This window comes from Ambystoma mexicanum, chromosome 14 (assembly GCF_040938575.1).
Source record: "Ambystoma mexicanum isolate Mex_15411 chromosome 14, UKY_AmexF1_1, whole genome shotgun sequence".
Lineage (NCBI taxonomy): Eukaryota > Metazoa > Chordata > Amphibia > Caudata > Ambystomatidae > Ambystoma > Ambystoma mexicanum.
In genome coordinates, this window is record NC_090940.1 from 182,910,145 (window position 1) to 182,928,820 (window position 18,676).

The 18,676-nt window shown below is 46.6% G+C and overlaps 1 protein-coding gene across 4 annotated transcripts in view; it reads left to right on the forward strand.

Annotated features, from left to right (window-relative positions):
- Positions 1-17,441, forward strand: part of ATL1 (atlastin GTPase 1) — a 390,297-nt gene extending 372,856 nt beyond the window's left edge. For all 4 annotated transcript variants that reach the window (XM_069638885.1, XM_069638884.1, XM_069638882.1 and 1 more), the window contains one exon: positions 17,265-17,441. In XM_069638885.1, coding sequence (XP_069494986.1) covers positions 17,265-17,375 — 111 coding nt within the window. In that variant the 3' untranslated portion in view covers positions 17,376-17,441. The remainder of the gene's footprint in view (positions 1-17,264) is intronic.
- Positions 17,442-18,676: the final 1,235 nt, after the last annotated feature.

Consider the following 18,676-nt stretch of genomic DNA (forward strand, 5'->3'; position numbering starts at 1 on the left):
GAGATGCTGATCGCAATTTGTGGGATGGAATTTAAGGGCGCCATAATTCTTTATGTGATGTGGACCGTTGCTATTGCTGAATCTAGGCTCCATGCGGACCAGTTTGAATAGTGCTCTTTTTTAAAGGATAGCCAGTGGTGAAACCTAAGGCAAGGTCCGGTGCGTCTCCATAGTTTGAGATTTGGCAGCCATCAGTAAATCTGCATACAAACTATAGCAGTTCTCAGGGTCATGGACCACAGCAATAATGCTTGACCTCTCAATGCACTCTGTCACAATGCTAATTATATCTGGGGGGTGGGCTAGGGGGGTTTCCTGTTTGACTCGCATTTCATGTCGCACACTTCTTTGATCGCGCCTAAGCAGCTGATGAAGTTGCGTGTTTGCTTCTGGATGCTGTTGATGTCCTTTTGCATTTTTTCGGCGGTGAATGTTTGTGGCACTTGTGCCAAAACAATTCTGAAACCATTGTTACAGAAGATAGAGAGGGAATGGGGGTTCTTAACGGAGAATATCTGGTTGGCATAGCAATGGGCAATGCCATGGCATGAAACTGCCAAATCACAAAAATATTTTTTTTCCAAAGTCCTCTGCTGTACTACCCAATGGGAAGTTCCCTAGCAATATTTGCTCCAATCAGCAGTTTTGTAAGAAGCAAGTAAGGCACCTGGCTTTCCGTTTTCCAGCTGCACAGTGATGTCATATTGGGCTATTTTGCGCTATCTTTGGAGGAAATGTGGAGTACTTTTGGGATACTTTTGCAGCACATCTGTATTTTGTCCTCCTGGGGCTGCCTTTCTACACCCACCTATCACCGAAAAAACCTACTCTCTCGAACCCAACACCATGCTCTCTACCACACCCCACCACACTCTCTACCCCTTCCAACCCACCACCATTACATGTGCTGGTTGGGTTTTGTTTGGGGTATTTTAGGCTACTTTTGACAAGTTCTCCTAAGGCTGCTTTTCTTCATGTTTTTTGCCCCAACGAACTACAATCACCCACCAACCCCACCTCAACCCTCTCTAACCACACCCTTTCACCCACCCCTACCCCCAGATCTCTACCCCCAGCCACTCAATCCCAACCCTCTCTACCTTCACCTATCCAATTCTCTATCTACCACCACCCACCCAAACCCTAACCCCACCCTGTGTACCCCTACCCAATCCCACCACCTTCCCCAAACACCTTACCCCCACTCTCTCTACAACCACCCTCACTCTCTCTACTTCACCCACGCACCCTACCCCATTCTCTCTACCCTCAGCCACCCACCCTACCCCCACTCTATCTATCCCACCCACCCTACCCTCACTCTCTCTACTCCATCCACCCTTCCCCCACTCTCTCTACTCCATCCACCCTTCCCCCACTCTATCAACCCATCCACCCCACCCCCACTCTCTCTAGCCCCACCTACCCAAACCCCACTCTCTGTACCCCCACCCACTCAAACCCCACTCGCTCTAGCACTACCCACCCACCAACCCTATCATGTCTACCACCAGCCACCCAGCCCACTCCCTCTCTACTCCCACCGCCTTCCAACAAACTCCTTAACCCCACTCTCTGTACCGCAAGCCACCCACCCCTACTCTCTCTACCCCCACCCACACCTTACTCTCTCTACCAACACCCACCATACCCCCACATTCTCTACCCTCACGCACCCTACCCCCACTCTCTACCCTACCCTCACTTTCTCTACTCCATCCACTTAAACCCCACTCTCTCGACTCCCAACCACCTTCCCCCCACTCTCCCTAACTCCACCTACCCACCCTACTCCCACTCTGTCTACCCCTACCAACCCACCTATCTCTCTTCCCCAAACCACCCTTCCCTCCATTCTCTCTACCAACACACAGCCACACTGTCTCCACTCCCACTACCACATCCACCATACCCCCAATCTCTCTTCCCCCTCCTACCCTTCCCCCACCCACCTATCCTATCCCACACTCTATAGCCTCACCTACTCAAACCCCGCTCTCTCTAACCCTAGCCAGCCTTACCCCGACTCTCCCTAACCACACCTACACACCCTACTCCCACTCTATCTACCCTACCTACCCACCATTCTCTTTTCCCAACCCACCCATCCCTCCATTCTCTCCACCCCTTCCCACCCTACCCTACCCTCACTCCCTCTACCCCACTCACCCACCTTACCCCACAAACTCAAACCCTTCCTATCCACCCTACCATTCACTCTACAGCACCCCCACCCACCCTACCCCCACACTCTTCCTCCAGTCTCTGTACCCCCACCCACTCTGCCCCCACTCCCTACCCCAACCATCCACTTACTCTACCCCACTCTCTTCTCCACCCTCTACCCACACACATTATCCCTATTCTCTCTACTCCCAACCACCCACCATACCTCCACTCTCTCCACCCCTACCTAACCTCCCCCACTCTCTCTACCCACGCACCCAACTCCCACTCTCTCTACCCCCCTACCCACCCTATCCCACACTCTCTACCCTCACCCACCCACCCTACCCCCACTCTCTACTCCACCCTTCCCCCACTCTCTCTACTCCATCCACCTTAACCCCACTCTCTTGACCTCCAACCACCTTCCCCCACTCTCCATAACCCCACCTACCCACCCTACCTCCACTGTCTATAACCCTACCGACAGACCCTACTCACACTCTGTCTACCCCCACCTATGATTCTCTCATCCCCAACTCACCCTTCCCTTCATTCCCTCTACCACCACCCAGACACACTATCAGCACTTTCTCTAACCCATCCCACCCTACCCAAACTCTCTCTAACCCCACCCACCAACCCTAACTCACTCCCTCTAGCCTCACCTACTCGAACCCCACTCTCTCTACCCCTAGCCACCCACCTTACCATGTCTACCACCCCTCACCCAAAACCCTCTCTATCCTCACCCACCTTCCCCCAATGTCCCTACCCCCACTCTCTGTACCCCAACCCACCCATTCTACCCCTTGTTCGCTCTACCCCACCCAACAACCTTAGCCCACTCTGTGTACCCCCTCCCACACTACCCTACCCCACTCGCTGTACCCCACTCACCCACCTTACCCCACTAACTGTATCCCCACCTACCCCCATTATCTCTTCAGCATCCACCCACCCTACCCCCACTCTCTGCCCCCACTCTCTGTACACCCACCCACCCTCCACCACTCTCCCCAACCGCGCACCATACCTCCACTCTCTCTATTTCCAACCACCCACCTTAACCCCACTATCTCTAAGCCCATCTGCACACCCTACCCCCATTCTCTCTACAGCACCCACCTAGCCTACCCCACTCTCTTCCCCCACTCTCTCGACCCCCACCCACCCTACCACCATTCTCTCTTCCCCCACTCTTCCCTCCATTCTTTCTACCACCACCCAGCCACACGAACCCCTGCTCTCTACCCCAGCCCACCCCACTCCCACTCTCTACCTCTATCAACCCACCCTACTCTGTCTACCACCACCCACCCAACACCCTCTCTACCCCCACCCACCTTCCCCCAACTTCCCTGCCCCCACTCTACGTACCGCAACCCACCCACCCTACCCCTGCTCTCTCGAACCCACCCAATGACCCTAGCCCACTCTCGCTACCCCACCCACCCACAATCTTTCTCCAACCATCCACCCTAACCCCACTCTCTCTATCGCACCCACCCACCCTACCCCACTCTCTCTACCCCACACACCTTAGCCCTATTCTCTCTGCTCCCAACCACCCACCATACCTCCACTCTCTCCACCCCAACTAACCTCCCCCACTCTCTCTACCCCCACCCACCCAAATCTCTCTAAAACCCGCTCGCCCACCACACCTCACTCTCTACCCCCTCTCATCCTTCCTCTCACACACTTACCCTCTCACTCTCAACCTTTCTCACTCATATTTCCTCTTGCTCATCATCGATGGCACCCTCTCACATCAATCGTTTCCTCCCTTGCTCTATTCTCCTTTCTTCTCATTCTCCTTTACACCTGCACCCCTTATCACATCCTCCTTTGAAACTATGCACTCTCATCCTTGCACCCTGGTGCCTATAAATGCAAAATGCAAAGGACAGCAGTAAAAGCCAAATGCCAATGCCTGGTCTTTGATGTTGTTGTTGTCGTCCACATTTAAGACCATGTCAGATAAATATATTTGAAAGCCACAAAAAAATGGAAACGTGAAGCTTGTTAAAGACATATTCCAATTTGGGTGCAATTGACATAAGATTGAAATTGGAAGTTGAAGCCACTTTTTAGGTCGGCTGGGGGTTTTACACCGATGTTGAGAAGAAGGAAAAGTTGGGAGCCTTGCGGGACACTATTAAGAGCGACTAGAGAGGAAACATTTGAGTCAATGCAACGCATGTGTGTTGGTGCCATCCCTGTAGGGGAGTCTATCAAGGAAGGTAGGTTGAACTAATGAGTCATAAGAAACATAACAGTACAATGAGAGCTGCAGAACTGCCAGCATCACTGGTATATGCCTTTTTGTGGTAAATGGTTTGGCATTATATTTTATGATCGTCACTGCTTACTTTAGAGTATGTTTCCACTAATTCCCAAATAGTCACCAGCCAGCACCTCTGGCATAGCATTTCGATAGCAAATGATTTGAGTGGCACTAAATTATATTTCTGAGATTATTGGTACTTTCCTGAGAATTTCAGGGGCCCATTTTTGTCTTTGCAATTGACTAATTCATATAAATAGCCTATTGAAACCCCAGAGATCCTTTAAAAACTCTTTCACCATCCCCTCCCAGCTATCTTCACCCCCTCTCTCAGTCTATCCGGTTAGATCACCGGAAACCTTGATCAGTCAACTGTATAGGCTGAGAAGGCCACTAACTCTAATAGCATGCTAATAATCCATTTCTAGGACAATCTGCACGCAGTCCACAGAGCAACATATGCTAACACCGCATTTCGTTCAAGCACCATGTAAGGGTTGATTCGAATCTAGAGCAATCTGTCCACGCTCCGCATAGCACCATACACTAACACCGCATTTCTTTCAACCACCATGCAGGGTTCAATAAAATTCTAGGGCAAACTGTCTGCGGTCTGCTTGGCAACATACACTAACACTGTAGATTAAAATCTAGGACAATCTGTATGCGGTCCGCATAGCAACATACTGCATTTCTTTCAAGCACCATGTAAATTTTGATTACAATCTTGGGAAATCTGTACGTCGTCGGCATGGCAACATATACTAACACTGCAGATTAAAATCTAGGATAATCTGTATGCAGTCCGGATAGTAACATACACAATACTGCATTTCTTGAATGTACCATGTAGGGTTCAATTTAAATCTAAGGCCTAGATAGCAACAGATACTAACATCACATGTATTTCAAGCACCCTGTAAAGTTTGATTAAAGTCCAGGGCAATCTGTAAACTGTCTGCATAGCAACACCATGTATTTGCAAAACGTGTCAACACTATTTTATACACCTTTATTCACAGCTTATGCGATTTCGTTTTGCATAACGACTTCAAAATGCAAACGGTGTAAACAAACAATCTCGCTCTCTCACACAATACATTTAAAGTACTAGCACATCATATGAACGCACCGTATATTGCCTTCAGTATGTGATATAGGTGGGACGTCGTGTTTCTTGCTTTTTTTTAACTACCTCATTTATGAGCCAACAAGCAACTACAAGGCATAGAGAAAATTCTTACTTTAAAGACATGAATCACAGAAATAATGTTCTTCTTTTAGATGTCCTAATTTTAGAAATGTGCAGGTCACCTTCTTCACAACCATGATCTGTGTGTTTTATGGGGAGCTGTGCACAATAGCAAATGATGTGCTGGTCAGTGTCCTATGCATAAAGTAATGTCGAGAGCTTGGTGTAGGAAAGCCCCTAGACGGTCACACCAGAAAAAATACAACCCAGTAGGGAACAAGGCCCAATACACCTCTTGCAAGAATAACAAGGTTTATTTCCAAGCAAAAATAGAAACTGCCAACAAAGAACTCTGCTGCCGCAGAACGTTCTGGCAAATTCTGTATGAACAGCACATTATGAAGGTACATGGAGTCATCAGTGACATCATTACATACAGCAACCGCATGCGCGACTGGTTGGTAAGATCTTATACGTAGGCTGATTAAAAAATGTCAGGGTGTGATCGCTTATAGATGCGCTTAGGCCCTGGGATATATGGCTTGGCATGCTGCATCACCAGTATGGTGAGGTTCAACCCCTGACCTCATGCATTGTATAGAAGAATCTGGTTATACTGGTGATTCGCACATGCACTAAAATAGTAATAGCAAATTATCGATATATGTTACAGATGCGTCTGTACAATTCTCAATTCCCAAAATGAAATATTTATTCTGTTCCAAATATTTTCGGAGTACAGCTTTCTGATCCAAATATTTTCGGATTACAGCCAACACGTGTTTTGACACAAAGGGCCTCATTACATGGATGGCGTAAGGGATTTACCGGTACCGGTAAAATACCGGTACCGGTAAATCCCTACCGCCTTACTACGAGGTCCCTTAGCGGGTTGGGAGATTTAACGCCTGCTTTTTGCAGGCGTTAAAATCCAACCCGCTAAGGGACCTCGGAGCTAATTACGGTACGGCAATTTGCGGTGCCGTAATTAGCGCCTTCACCATTCCCATAGAGCCCTATGGGGCAGAAATGGGAATGGGGAAGGGCAATGGCGGAAGGGGGATTTACCGCCCCTCCAACCTTGGAATGGGGCGGTAAATCCCCTTTCCGCCAAGGCGGTGCCGGTATTTTACCGGCATGAGCCATGGCGCTAATAGCGCCATGGCTCACCGCCTACCGTGTAATGAGGCCCAAAATCTTTCTCAAGGCATTTGTGGCAAATTAGTCTTTCCCATTGCATTTAGAATAAAATGTGGATAAATATCAGGGCTTTAATATTCTATTGCAGATGGTTCCTCTGTAGTATCTCAGTTGCTGTATCATTCCATATGGATTGCAGCAAAAATGTGTGGGTTGTGTCTTCTTGTTCTTATCCCGCATGCCAGGGGTAACTCAATCTGGAGTTACCTATGTCGGTAATTTGCTGTTACTATTTGAGGGCCAGTGCGACTCAGCAGTATAACAAGCTACTCCTATACATAGGCCCCCTGCTCCACAGGGGATGCCAGCCCATTGGTCCCAGCCCTGTCTGTCCATCTTCTTCCACACGGGCGATGCAGCATTCGTCACCAGTCACCAGCTGGGTAATTGGCAAATGTTTGCAAAAACACATCTTAATGTATGTAGCAGTTCACCTGATACGAGCAGAGAGGGGCGCAGGGGAAAAGCTGAGGTCATACTAACTTGCACACTTCACTCAGTCCCAGACAGGCCGGCACCTCTTCCACCCTCATTCTGGGCTAAAATGTCATCCCTTCGTGCACCTGGCAGCACAAATCACGTGACCTAGAAGTGAAGGCTTGAAATCCCTTCTCTCTGATCTTCTGATCGATCGGGGGTTTTACAGATTTATGATCAGTGATGTGGGGCTTGCTGGTATCTTGGAATTCAGAGGCTGGGGCATTAGGGTACTATACCTTAGAATTGGGACTGGTGGGGGTCAGATGCCAGTGCCCTCCTCAATGGATTGTATCATACACAGATGCTCAGCCCTCTTCCTGTGACCTTGCAGGGCACCTTCTTCCCAGAGCATGAGGTTTGGCAACATTTTAGGACAATGAAGGGTTTATGGATCTCTGTGGCTCTGGCCTTTCTCAACAGAGCTTGGGATATAACCTGTTGTTTTCCTCATGTTCATGGCCTACACCTGGAATGCTAGCTGCTGCACTGCATTAAGGCCTCACATTCCAATATGGCTGCTAATATCTAAGATGGCATTTGTTCCCACGTGTGCACTATATCTATAAAGCATGCAATAATATGATTGTGTAGAAGCATTTAAGGGCAGCCCCCACCCATGTCTCTTGCATTACCTCCAATGGTCTTTGCCTTATTCTGAAGCACTAGGGAGTGTGGGAAGACTGTGTCCCCTTCCCAACATTCCCCCCTTTCATTAATTGTACATTACCAAACTCCCCAATAAGCCCATGTTTGTTTGTCCTCGATCCACATGGCAACATATTGTTACGCTCACCTGGCTCCCACAGAGGCGTCGATCGGAACTGGACAGCTGCTGTCTCCACCAATGTGACGCGTAGGGCCGAGATGACAGACTGGTCTGGCGCACCTAGCTTCGTTTGCTTGGCAAGTAGGAATATTCTTCTGCAAATGGAGAAAGGGAATTAACCACCCGTGGAGTTGAGCGTAAATCCCCCCACCCCCGCTGTTCTCTCCACAGATCGCCTTTGATGTCCCCTCTTATAGTCTCACCTGATGATTTGAAAAGATGAGCTCTCCATCCTGCATTGAGCGCAGGGGCACGTTGATAACCAGCTGCTTCACTGGTTCAAAGGAATTGGTGAGTTCCAGAACAATATTGACTCCGAGATTCCCGGCTAGACGCTGTAAGTATAAAGTTCGTAAGAGTTCAAATGCCTGACTTTCACTCTTGTCCGATTCCTTGCAGGTTGCAGCTTGACCCTAATGAAGAGTTCCTCGTGGCAACCGGTAGTATTCTGGCAAGGATTTGTATTTTCCAACACAGTTCGATAAAATAAAGTCAATTTGTAACCTGTTGCTTTCTCCCTTATTCAGGCGCGGAGAGAAATTATGAAGTCTTGGGGGATAATACCTCCGGCGGTAAAATCAGGTAAGTCTATTGTTGTGAGGAGGGTTCCCCTTGTTAGTCCCTTTGTTTCACCTTGCTGTCCTTTTGTTCCCCCTTAGGGGCCGGGATTCGGCGAAGATGCAGTGAAAGCTGCGCCGACCCGTGAAGTGGAATAGTACCCCCAGTGGTAAAATCAGGTAAGTCTATGGGGGGGTAACTAATATTCCTCTGTGTATTTCCTTAGCTCACCTTGCTGTTCTTATCTTCTCCTTAGGTGCCGGAGTGCGGCGGGAACATGCAGGAGGATGCAATGGAATGTGAAGATGCTGCGAAGGCCGGTGAGTTCAGCGTGGCGCTGCAGCAGGCGAGGCGACGCGCATACAATAACTTCTTTCTTCCAGCTCGAAGGCGCGATGGATCGGGAATTCAGGTAAGGATTAAAGGTATTGCTCTTGTTCTAACCTTTTCTCCTTCTTTCTGCCTTTTTCTAGGAGCTCCAAACTCGAGGCGGGCGTGGCAGAAGGCTGGATGCAGACTTGCAGACACGGTGAGCGTTACGCTGCTGGATGCAGAATAACGTGAAGCGTGTGCTGTTCTTCGAGTGTGGTTTAAATAGCCTCCAAAGTAGTCCCAGGTAATATTCCTCCCCAGCCCCGCCCGAGTAAATAATAGTCCCTAAGTAAAGTAGTCCCTTCCAAGCCTCTTTTGGCTTGGAGCTCTTGCAGCATGGTCTGCATCAGGTAAATTTGCAGCATGGTCTGCATCAGGTAAGTTTTAATCTATGAGCCTGGCGCCTATGGCGCCAGGACTAACTCTCCAAAAGAGCCTGGCGCCATAGGCACCAGTACTGGACCCAAATAGCCCCTAGCAGGGGTTGTTGGGCTTGCTTAGGATAACTTGATGCCTGCTTCCGGGGTTGCTGGACGTGGTCTGGGTCCCCGGGGGTAGGCATCATGACACATATACTAACACCGCATTTCGTACAAGCACCAGGAAAGGTTTGATCAAAATTTAGGGCAATCTGTATGCTGTTCGCATGGCAACATATACTAACACTATAGATTAAAATCTAGGACAATCTGTATGTGGTCCGCACAGCAACATATACTAATACTGCATTTCTTTCAAGCACCATGTAAGGTTTGATTTAAATCTAGGGCAATCTGTACATGGTCGGCATGGCAACATATACTAACACTTTATTTCATTCAAGCACCAGGAAAGGTTTGATTAAAATCTAGGGCAATCTGTATGCGGTCCGTGTGGCAAAATATACTAACACTGTAGATTAAAATCTAGGACAATCTGTACGTGGTCCACATAGTAACATATACTAATACTGCATTTCTTTCAAGCACCATGTAAGGTCTGAGTAAAATCTAGGGCAATCTGTACATGGTCGGCATTGGCAACATATACTACTAACACTGCAGAATAAAATCTAGGATAATCGGTATGCGGTCTGCATGGCAACATATACTAACACAGCATTTCTTTCAAGCACGATATAAGGTTTGAGTAAAATCTAGAGCAATCTGTATGCGGTCCGTTTAGCAATTTATACAAATACTGCATTTCTTTCAAGCACCTTTTAAGGTTTGATTAAAATCTAGGACAATCTGTACACAGTTTGCATAGCAACATATACTAATACTGCATTTCTTTCAAGCACCATGGACGGTTCAATTCAAATCTAGGGCAATCTATCCGCGGTCCGCATAGCAACATTTACTAATACTGCATTTCTTTCAAGCACCATTTAAGGTTTGATTAAAATCTAGAGCAATATGTCTGCTGTCCATATAGCAACATACACTAATACTGCATTTCTTTCAAGCACCATGTAGCGTTCAATACAAATCTACACTAACACTGTAGATTAAAATCTAGGACAATCTGTATGTGGTCCGCATAGCAACATATACTAATACTCCATTTCTTTCAAGCACCATGTAAGGTTTCAGTAAAGTCTAGGGCAATCTGTATGCGGTCTGCATAGCACATCATGCATTTGCAAAAATCGTCAACACTATCTTATACACCTTTATTCATATTTTATGAGATTTAATTTTGCCTAACAACTTCAAAATGAAACAGTGTAAACAAGCAATCTTGCTCTCTCACACAATACATTTAAAGTACTAGCACAGCATATGAATGCACCGTATATTGACTTCCGTATGTGATATAGGTGGGACGTCGTGTTTCTTGCTTTTTTTGAACTACCTCATTTATGAGCCAACAGCAACTACAAGGCATAGAGAAAATTCTTACTTTAAAGACATGAATCACAAAAATAATGTTCTTGTTTTAGATGTTGTAATTTTAGAAATGTGCAGGTCACCTTCTTCACAAACATGATCTGTGTGTTTTATGGGGACCTGTGCACAATAGCAAATGATGTGCTGGTCAGTGTCCTATGCATAAAGTAATGTCGAGAGCTTGGTGTAGGAAAGCCCCTAGACAGTCACACCAGAAAAAATACAACCCACTAGGGAACAAGGCCCAATACACCTCTTGCAAGGATAAGAAGCTTTATTTCCAAGCAAAAATAGAAACTGCCAACAAATAACTCTGCTGCCGCAGAACGTTCTGGCAAAATCTGTATGAACAGCACATTATGAAGGTACATGGAGTCATCAGTGACATCATTACATACAGCAACCGCCTGCGCGACTGGTTGGAAGGACCCTATACGTAGGCTGAACAAAAAATGTCAGGGTGTGTTTAGGCCCTGGGATATATGGCTTGGCATGCTGCATCACCAGTATGGTGTGGTTCGACCCCTGCCCTCATGCATTGTATAGAAGAATCTGGTTATACTGGTGAGTAGTGCATGCCTTCAAATAGTAACAGCAAATTATCAATATATGTTACAGGTGCTTCTGTACAATTCTCAATTCCCAAAATGAAATATTTATTATGTTCCAAATATCTTCAGATTACAGCTTTCTGATCCAAATATTTTCGGATTACAGCCAACATGTGTTTTGACACAAGGGAACTCATCACGAGTTTAGCGGTAACCCTTGAATGTGGCAGTAACGCTATTACCACTGCATTTAAGGGTCCGCCAAATTATGAGCTTGATGGATTTTCCCCCAGCTCTGAACTGGGGGCAAATCTGCTGCGATTTTGCCGATTTTTGGCGCTATTTCCACCAGCAGTAATAGCGCTGGAGGTAATAGCACCAAACATTCCCCATTGGGCCCAATGGGGAATGAGGATAGTTCCGCCAAACCTGTGATCCGGGCACCCGCTGTGTTTTGTACCACGAGATGCATTAGACCATCATCATGGCACTGTTAGGTGCCCCTATTAAAAAGGTTGTCAAATTAGTCATTCTTCTGTATGCCACCTTCAGTTTGCATGTGCGACCTGAAGGTGTGCAGAGCTCCTATTGTTTGCATGAGGGAGCTGTTCTCAGCGTCATTGGGAGGCACAAATATGCAGCAAGAATTGCCCATTTTTTGGCAAACCCCTCCTTCCATCGCCGTGAGCAGATCTAGTACATATCTGTTCTGGAAGGTCATCGATCTTATAGCGCGCATCCGAACCTTGATTGCGTTGAGGCCTTGTTCCATGTCATTTGTCAGATGTATGACCTCCCACCTTACGATTTGTAACCACTTGGCATTTGCAGCTCTTTGAATCCCAGGCAGTAGTAGAGATGTGAAAAATGTTTCCTCTTTGCTGAATTGTCTATATTTATTGGGTATTTCTTTGAGCTGTTCAGAGGAATCCTAAAACAGGTAATTTGATGTTATTTTGCTTTGCAGTTTTTGTTTCTTTTCTTTTTCAAGTAAGCTACGGGAGAGGGGGGGCTGCAACAGGCTTCTGTTGGGTCCCCCTACACGTCCCAGCCAATCTGTTATGAATGCACTAGATATCTTGGACAGAGGTTATGCCACATGAGTTATTACTGGTCGCATTCGACCAGTTACATCATCCATCACACGTTCCTAAACAGCACATTACAGCAGCTATGCAGGAGGACCGGGCAGCTGAGATAACTGTGGTTTATCACATTCTTTTGAAATATCATCTTCTTCTCCTTCAGAAGTTGCACAGTTGTGGTTTGCTAAGTCTTTGTCAGAGCACATTTGTGTCAGAAAGGTAGCAGGGTTAACTGTTTTACATCGCACATTGTGACTGTTTGGGCTCGATAAAATAGTCTTGTATGCAGACACACGCTGCGTGGTCAGTGTGGATTTCGAGCGCTCTAAAATTGCCAAAACTGCTCAACATACAACGTCACGGAGAATCACATAATGATAGTAGAACTCTTCTCAGTGGAAAATAGTGCAGCAGCAAGTCCTTGTTCACATGCAAATTGGCCCTGCATTACTGAGTCCAGCACACCACTGTAATATGCCAATGGCTTATGGCCCATGGTGCTCTTCTGTGTGAGCCCTGCAGTCATCAGTTGACCGCTGGAGTGGGAAAACAAATAGAACTCTTGTGTGTAGTCTGAGGTTACTAGCACTGGTGCCTTCAATATGACCTCCTTGAGGTCATTGAAATTTATGAGCATGTCCTCCGTCAACGCTATTTTGTTGTCTCCCTTTTGGACTTCCTTAAGGGCCTGTAAAAGTGGCCTGGTGTATGCTGCATAGTCAAGTATCCATGTGCTGCAATCATTGCAGAGTCCCAAGAATGTTTGCATTTCCTTCACTGTTTTGGGCTGTGGGGTGGCACGCACAGAGGCAGCGCGATCAGGGATAATTCTTTAGCAATTCACAGAGATGAACTGACCCAAGTAGAGTACTTCCTGGAGGCAGAACTGTGATTTAGCCTTTTCAACTTTGTATCCCTTGCAGGCCAAGAGCTGTAGGAGTATTATGGAGTCCTTCCTGCACTGGTGCTCTCTGACACTACACACCAGTAAATCATCAACATATTGGATAATTGTACTGGACACCTGAATATTGCCTAAATCATCATGTAGTAGCCTGTTAAAAATGCTGGGGCAATCACAGTACCCATGAGGCAGTCCTGTGTTTTCAAAGCACATCCCCCATGCATAAACGCAGTGAGTCAGGGTGCAAAGGAACAGAAAGAGGGCATTTTAAAAATCTACTACAGTAAAGTGTGTCGCCTCTTTAGGGCTGTTACAAAAGTATTGTCATAGGGTTCGGGCTCACTGGAATTTCTGGCTGTAGCCTGTCATTAATAGGGCACAAATTCTGAATCATTCTCTAGCTCCCTCCTTTTGCTTCCTTTATCGGGTATGTAGCATGTTGCATGGGGAGGTGGATGGGGTACAATTATTCCCTGATTCAGCAAGGCAATAATATAATAGTGTCTCATATCCCTTCCTCTGCCTCACTTGATAAAGGGTACTGCCTCACCCAGGGCAGCACAGCATCTTTCTTGAGTGTTATTCAGACTGGGGTCACTCCTTGTAGGAGCCCCACATCATGTAATTAAAATTGTAATTGTAATTGGTTATTGGTCATGGGCATTTGTTGTCCAAAGCATTTGAGGGACCTGCTCTAAGTCTGCCTCAGTGAAAGGGGGCAGGGCCACGAGAGCCATCAGAGAGCATAGCACCTTTCGATACTGCACGATAATGTCACAGGTGATAGAAATAGCTAGCACAATCTCACCATCATCTGGTCTATCTTCAAACAAGTCTGCATCCGTCACTTCCCTGAGAGGCAATGTGGGGTCAATGCGCAACACTGTGTGTCACTCGCGCCCCTCCGAGTCGGTCCCAATAACAACAATCCATTTTGGTGACACTACCCCACCCTGCAAGTCCCTGGATAATACTGTCCCAGCCACTAATTCAGGGATTACCACAGGCTGAGAAATGAAGTCAGATGCCACTCGCCAACAAGCCTTGCCAATTTGAGGCACTGCCTCATGAAGCACTGTTATGCCGTACACAAACAAATCGGGGTTGATGGGAATACTGTGAACCACAGCCTCTCCACCCCTTGCATGTACTTTGACCAGCGCTCTTACGGCACACATGCCCACAGTAGCACACACTATTCCTTGGTCTGTAAAGGTGATGGCCATATTCAATTGGCTTAACAGGTCTCGCATCAATAGATTTATTGGGGAACTCTCAAAATACAGAAAAGGTGCACGCACCACCTTTCCTCCTATTTTGATATCAAGTTATTTTGTGTAGGGAACCATGGTGAAAGCCCCATGATAGTGGGAAATTTCCCTCACTGATGCGTGATTTAGTGGCACCTGTGTCAACCACAAAGATTAATTGCTTATTACCTAGCTCAGCGCCCACCGATGGTTCCTCATCAGGGTGGACTGTCATGTGGACAGGACTGGGCATGCAAGAGTTCTCTTTGGGCTGTCCTAGTAAGGGTATGTATTGGTGCCAGGGAATGTGAAAGGGTTGTTCCCCACCATGTTCACCCCTCGGTAGGGTACGATGGTGCCATTCAGCACTGTGTTGGTTGTTGGCATGCCACCCTTGTACATGGCCTTCTGCTGGGATGTCGGTAGTTGTGTCATCTACCTGTTATACCCTTGCGCACCGGGGAGTCATGGCAGCAGTTGAGTGTAGGCCTGGTATATTTCATAGGATATTGAGGTTAGCCTTGTGAGCTGTACCTGTAATTGCTATAAGGATTGTATTCTGCCCCCTGTCTGCTCCTACATTCCTTTGCAAAATGTCCCCACTTCCCACAGCTCCAGCATTGTGAGGGACCCATACCTGTTTCCTTGATGTCCCATACCTCCGAACCCCCCTATACCCCCTCTGAATTCACCGCTCCAGCACTGCTGACCTCCTTGCTGCCACTCCGAGTAGGGGTACTGAGGCCCACCTCCCCACTGTCCTTGTCCTCCTCCTGGCCAAAATGCTGCTATTCTCACATCTGGAGGTGCTGAAGTTCGTTCCTCCAACTCTGTTTGCCCATTTGATGATACCGCCTCTTCTACTGCTATTTTTGCTAGCTTTTTCTGTATTAGTTTCCCTTGCTTAGGCTGCAGCCTTTGCGCCGTTTTCTTTTCACGCTCCTTTATTCTCTTACAATGGTGTATTATTATCATTTGAATCCCAGCCCACCTTTTTGCTTCAATGCCCACTATTTTGCCAAGCGCCTTCTGAACTTCCTTGGGTAAAACCCTTTTAATAATGAAATAAAAAGAGGACTGATCGGTCCCACTGGTCCCCCTTCTATGCACGTCACATCTCCTGAACCTTAATAATGTATTGTGTGGAGTCTTCATTGTCCACCATGGTGTACTGCATGATAAACTGTAGGTCTGGAGTGTCGGGGTAGGTTTGCAGCAGTGCATCCAACACCTGTGCCCTAAAATAGTTAAAGGGTGCGCCATTGTGTATGTCATCATCCAATTGAACTCCAGGATAACCTGCTTTAACCCACACATCTCCAGCCTGATCCCTCACAATTGGGACAAGAAAGCTTTTCATGTCCCCCACGGCCAAAGGAATCCCTGCTGTCTGTTTTTCAAAGGCATAAATCCACCTGCTAGCCCCAGCGTTAAGGGCCGGAAGTAGGTTAATCAGATTATTTGTATCCATTTGCGTCCAGGGCTCATAGTGCATCCTGTCTAGGCCTTTATGCAATAACGGCATCTGGGTACCTGTACTCCTCCTTTATTTACATCCCGCACTTCCCTTTTTCCTTGCTACTGCCACCCGGCCAAACCTATTCCTTAATCACAGTCTCCACAAACTTTCCAACCTTGACGTAACCTCTGGCACCTGCTACACATCCCCTTCAATCTTATCCACTGTATCCCATTCGCCTTCCCTCAGCTCCCTGTTGGTTTCCATGACATACCTCACTGTCCTGTACCCCGTACTTCCCGGCCGCCCATCACCACCCCTGACTTTACTGAATGTGAGGGCTGGGATCACATTTCACAAGGATATGCCCTTGTGTCCCCTTTAATTTTGAAAATTCATAACATGAAGAAAAAAAAGTGTGGCAAAAGCGGTTCAATTAGCTGTTGTGCTAAGTTTAAAAAGAAAAATGCATTTAAGAGTCGGAAATGACCCTTTCATTCATTGTGCACTCACCTGCACCTATTCCAAACAGGCGCAGGGAACTGCTTCTGTTTTCGATGCATTTCAAAACATTATGTTTCTGAAATCAGGATTGCTTTTAAAATGGGTAGCAATGCCTCCTTTAATCTTCTGCTTTAGGCAGTTGCTCAAAGTGGGCCAAACATTATTTGGGGCAAGAGAAAATGGTGCAATAGTGCATCTACTCACTTGCGCCAAAAAAGCACTGTGAATTGGTTTCCATGTGTTTCAAGATCGTCCTTTGCATTACATAGTAAATGTGTGCACCTGCACCGTGTGTTCTTGCTATGCGGTGTCACAAAATACATCTGCCCCTGCGCTGCGATTTCATCTCAGAATTCATTCTCCCTCTGAGACTTTATTCTGAAATAGGATCTCTGAGGCGGAGGAATACTTTTGCGCCCCCTGTGAAATGAATTCATAAATTCTCCCAGGGAGTCTTTGTTGTGTGGGTAGGGTTTATTTTGTGACACCAGCACCACATGTAGCCTTGCTATGCCCATTCTAATCTTTGCAAACCTATGTACTATTTTTCTTGCAGGCCCTATACAAACTGTACAGTGCGGCGGCCACCCATAGACATTTGTACCACCACGCTTTCCCCATGCCACCGCCCGAAGCAGCCGAAGATCCAGAAAAGAAGAAAATGTAAACATGAGGAAATATACATTTTAAGATGTAGATGCATGGATGAAATACACACATTGTGATCAGTTCATCACCGGCACTGTTGTATACATGTGTACGCGTTGCTGAAATTTCCCAGCTGTTGGAGAAAGAGCAAAAATCCACAAGTACTTGAAGTCTAAACACATGTATGTTCCCTTCGGCCCCTGTGATTGCGCATGATTCGCCCCTATATCCCTCTGCCTCCTGTGTGCAAGGTCCTTCCATTTTGCTGCAAACACACTACTTGCTTGTTTTGCAGAATCGTGGACTGCCGGTGTTTCGACTGTAATTTATAACTTCTTTGTATACTTCCTCGTTTTTTAGCTGCAACATAGTTTTGGGTAATGGTAAAACGCAGTAGTAACATTTTGAGGCGTTGTCATGGTTACTTCAGATGTTCTGGACTACAAATCCCATGATCTTTCACCGCTGACTATACTAGCTAGGGCTGATAGGAGATGAAGTCCAAAACATCTGGAGGGCCACATGTAGCGTAACCAACGAATGCTATCCATTTGTATGCAAATAGACACACAGTTAATACATTCACAAGTGGTTTGTTTATACATACACACTAGAGAATTCTAACGGTACAATGGCTTTTTACGCTCATTTACCGGAAAATAAGCGTTCAGTGCTTCAGGGAATTTGTGCATAGCATTTCCACTGTGGCAGAAAATAGTTTGCTGCAGAAAGGGGTTCCGTTGATACATATTTGATCCAGGTCAATGTATGCCCCCAGAGAAAATGCTGGAGCAGAATTGTACGTCACCAGTAGTAAAGCATGTGTGTAACCCATGGCCTTGAGTAGCGGTCTGGAACCTTTGGCTCTCCCAATGCTTTGGACTACAACTCCCATTAGACCTAGCCAGCATAGTCAACGGTAAAGGTTCTTCCTTGTCATAGCACAAAACAACAGGAGAGCCAAAGATTGCAGAAACCTGCCATAGAGTTATCTGTAATATCTCAAAAACGAAGGCTAGTTTGTCAAAATTGTTTTATATGTATGCATTAGTCACAATACCGCCTATATCGAATAGTTCTGCAGCATGCACATTTTAATGTGCCACGCTCTTTACGTTGTACGCTAATTTTCTCTGATTGGGCTCAGATTCATTTCACTGTGGGAATGTCAACAAGTTGATCTGTGCTTCAGTCCGTGCCGTCGTCGGTTGTTGGGGTGCCTTCACGTGGATATTAACATTGGTGTCTCTTCCGACAATCGAAATTTACACAGGTATCTGAAATATTCCATATTTAGCCTGGGGTTTAAGGGTAGGGAAA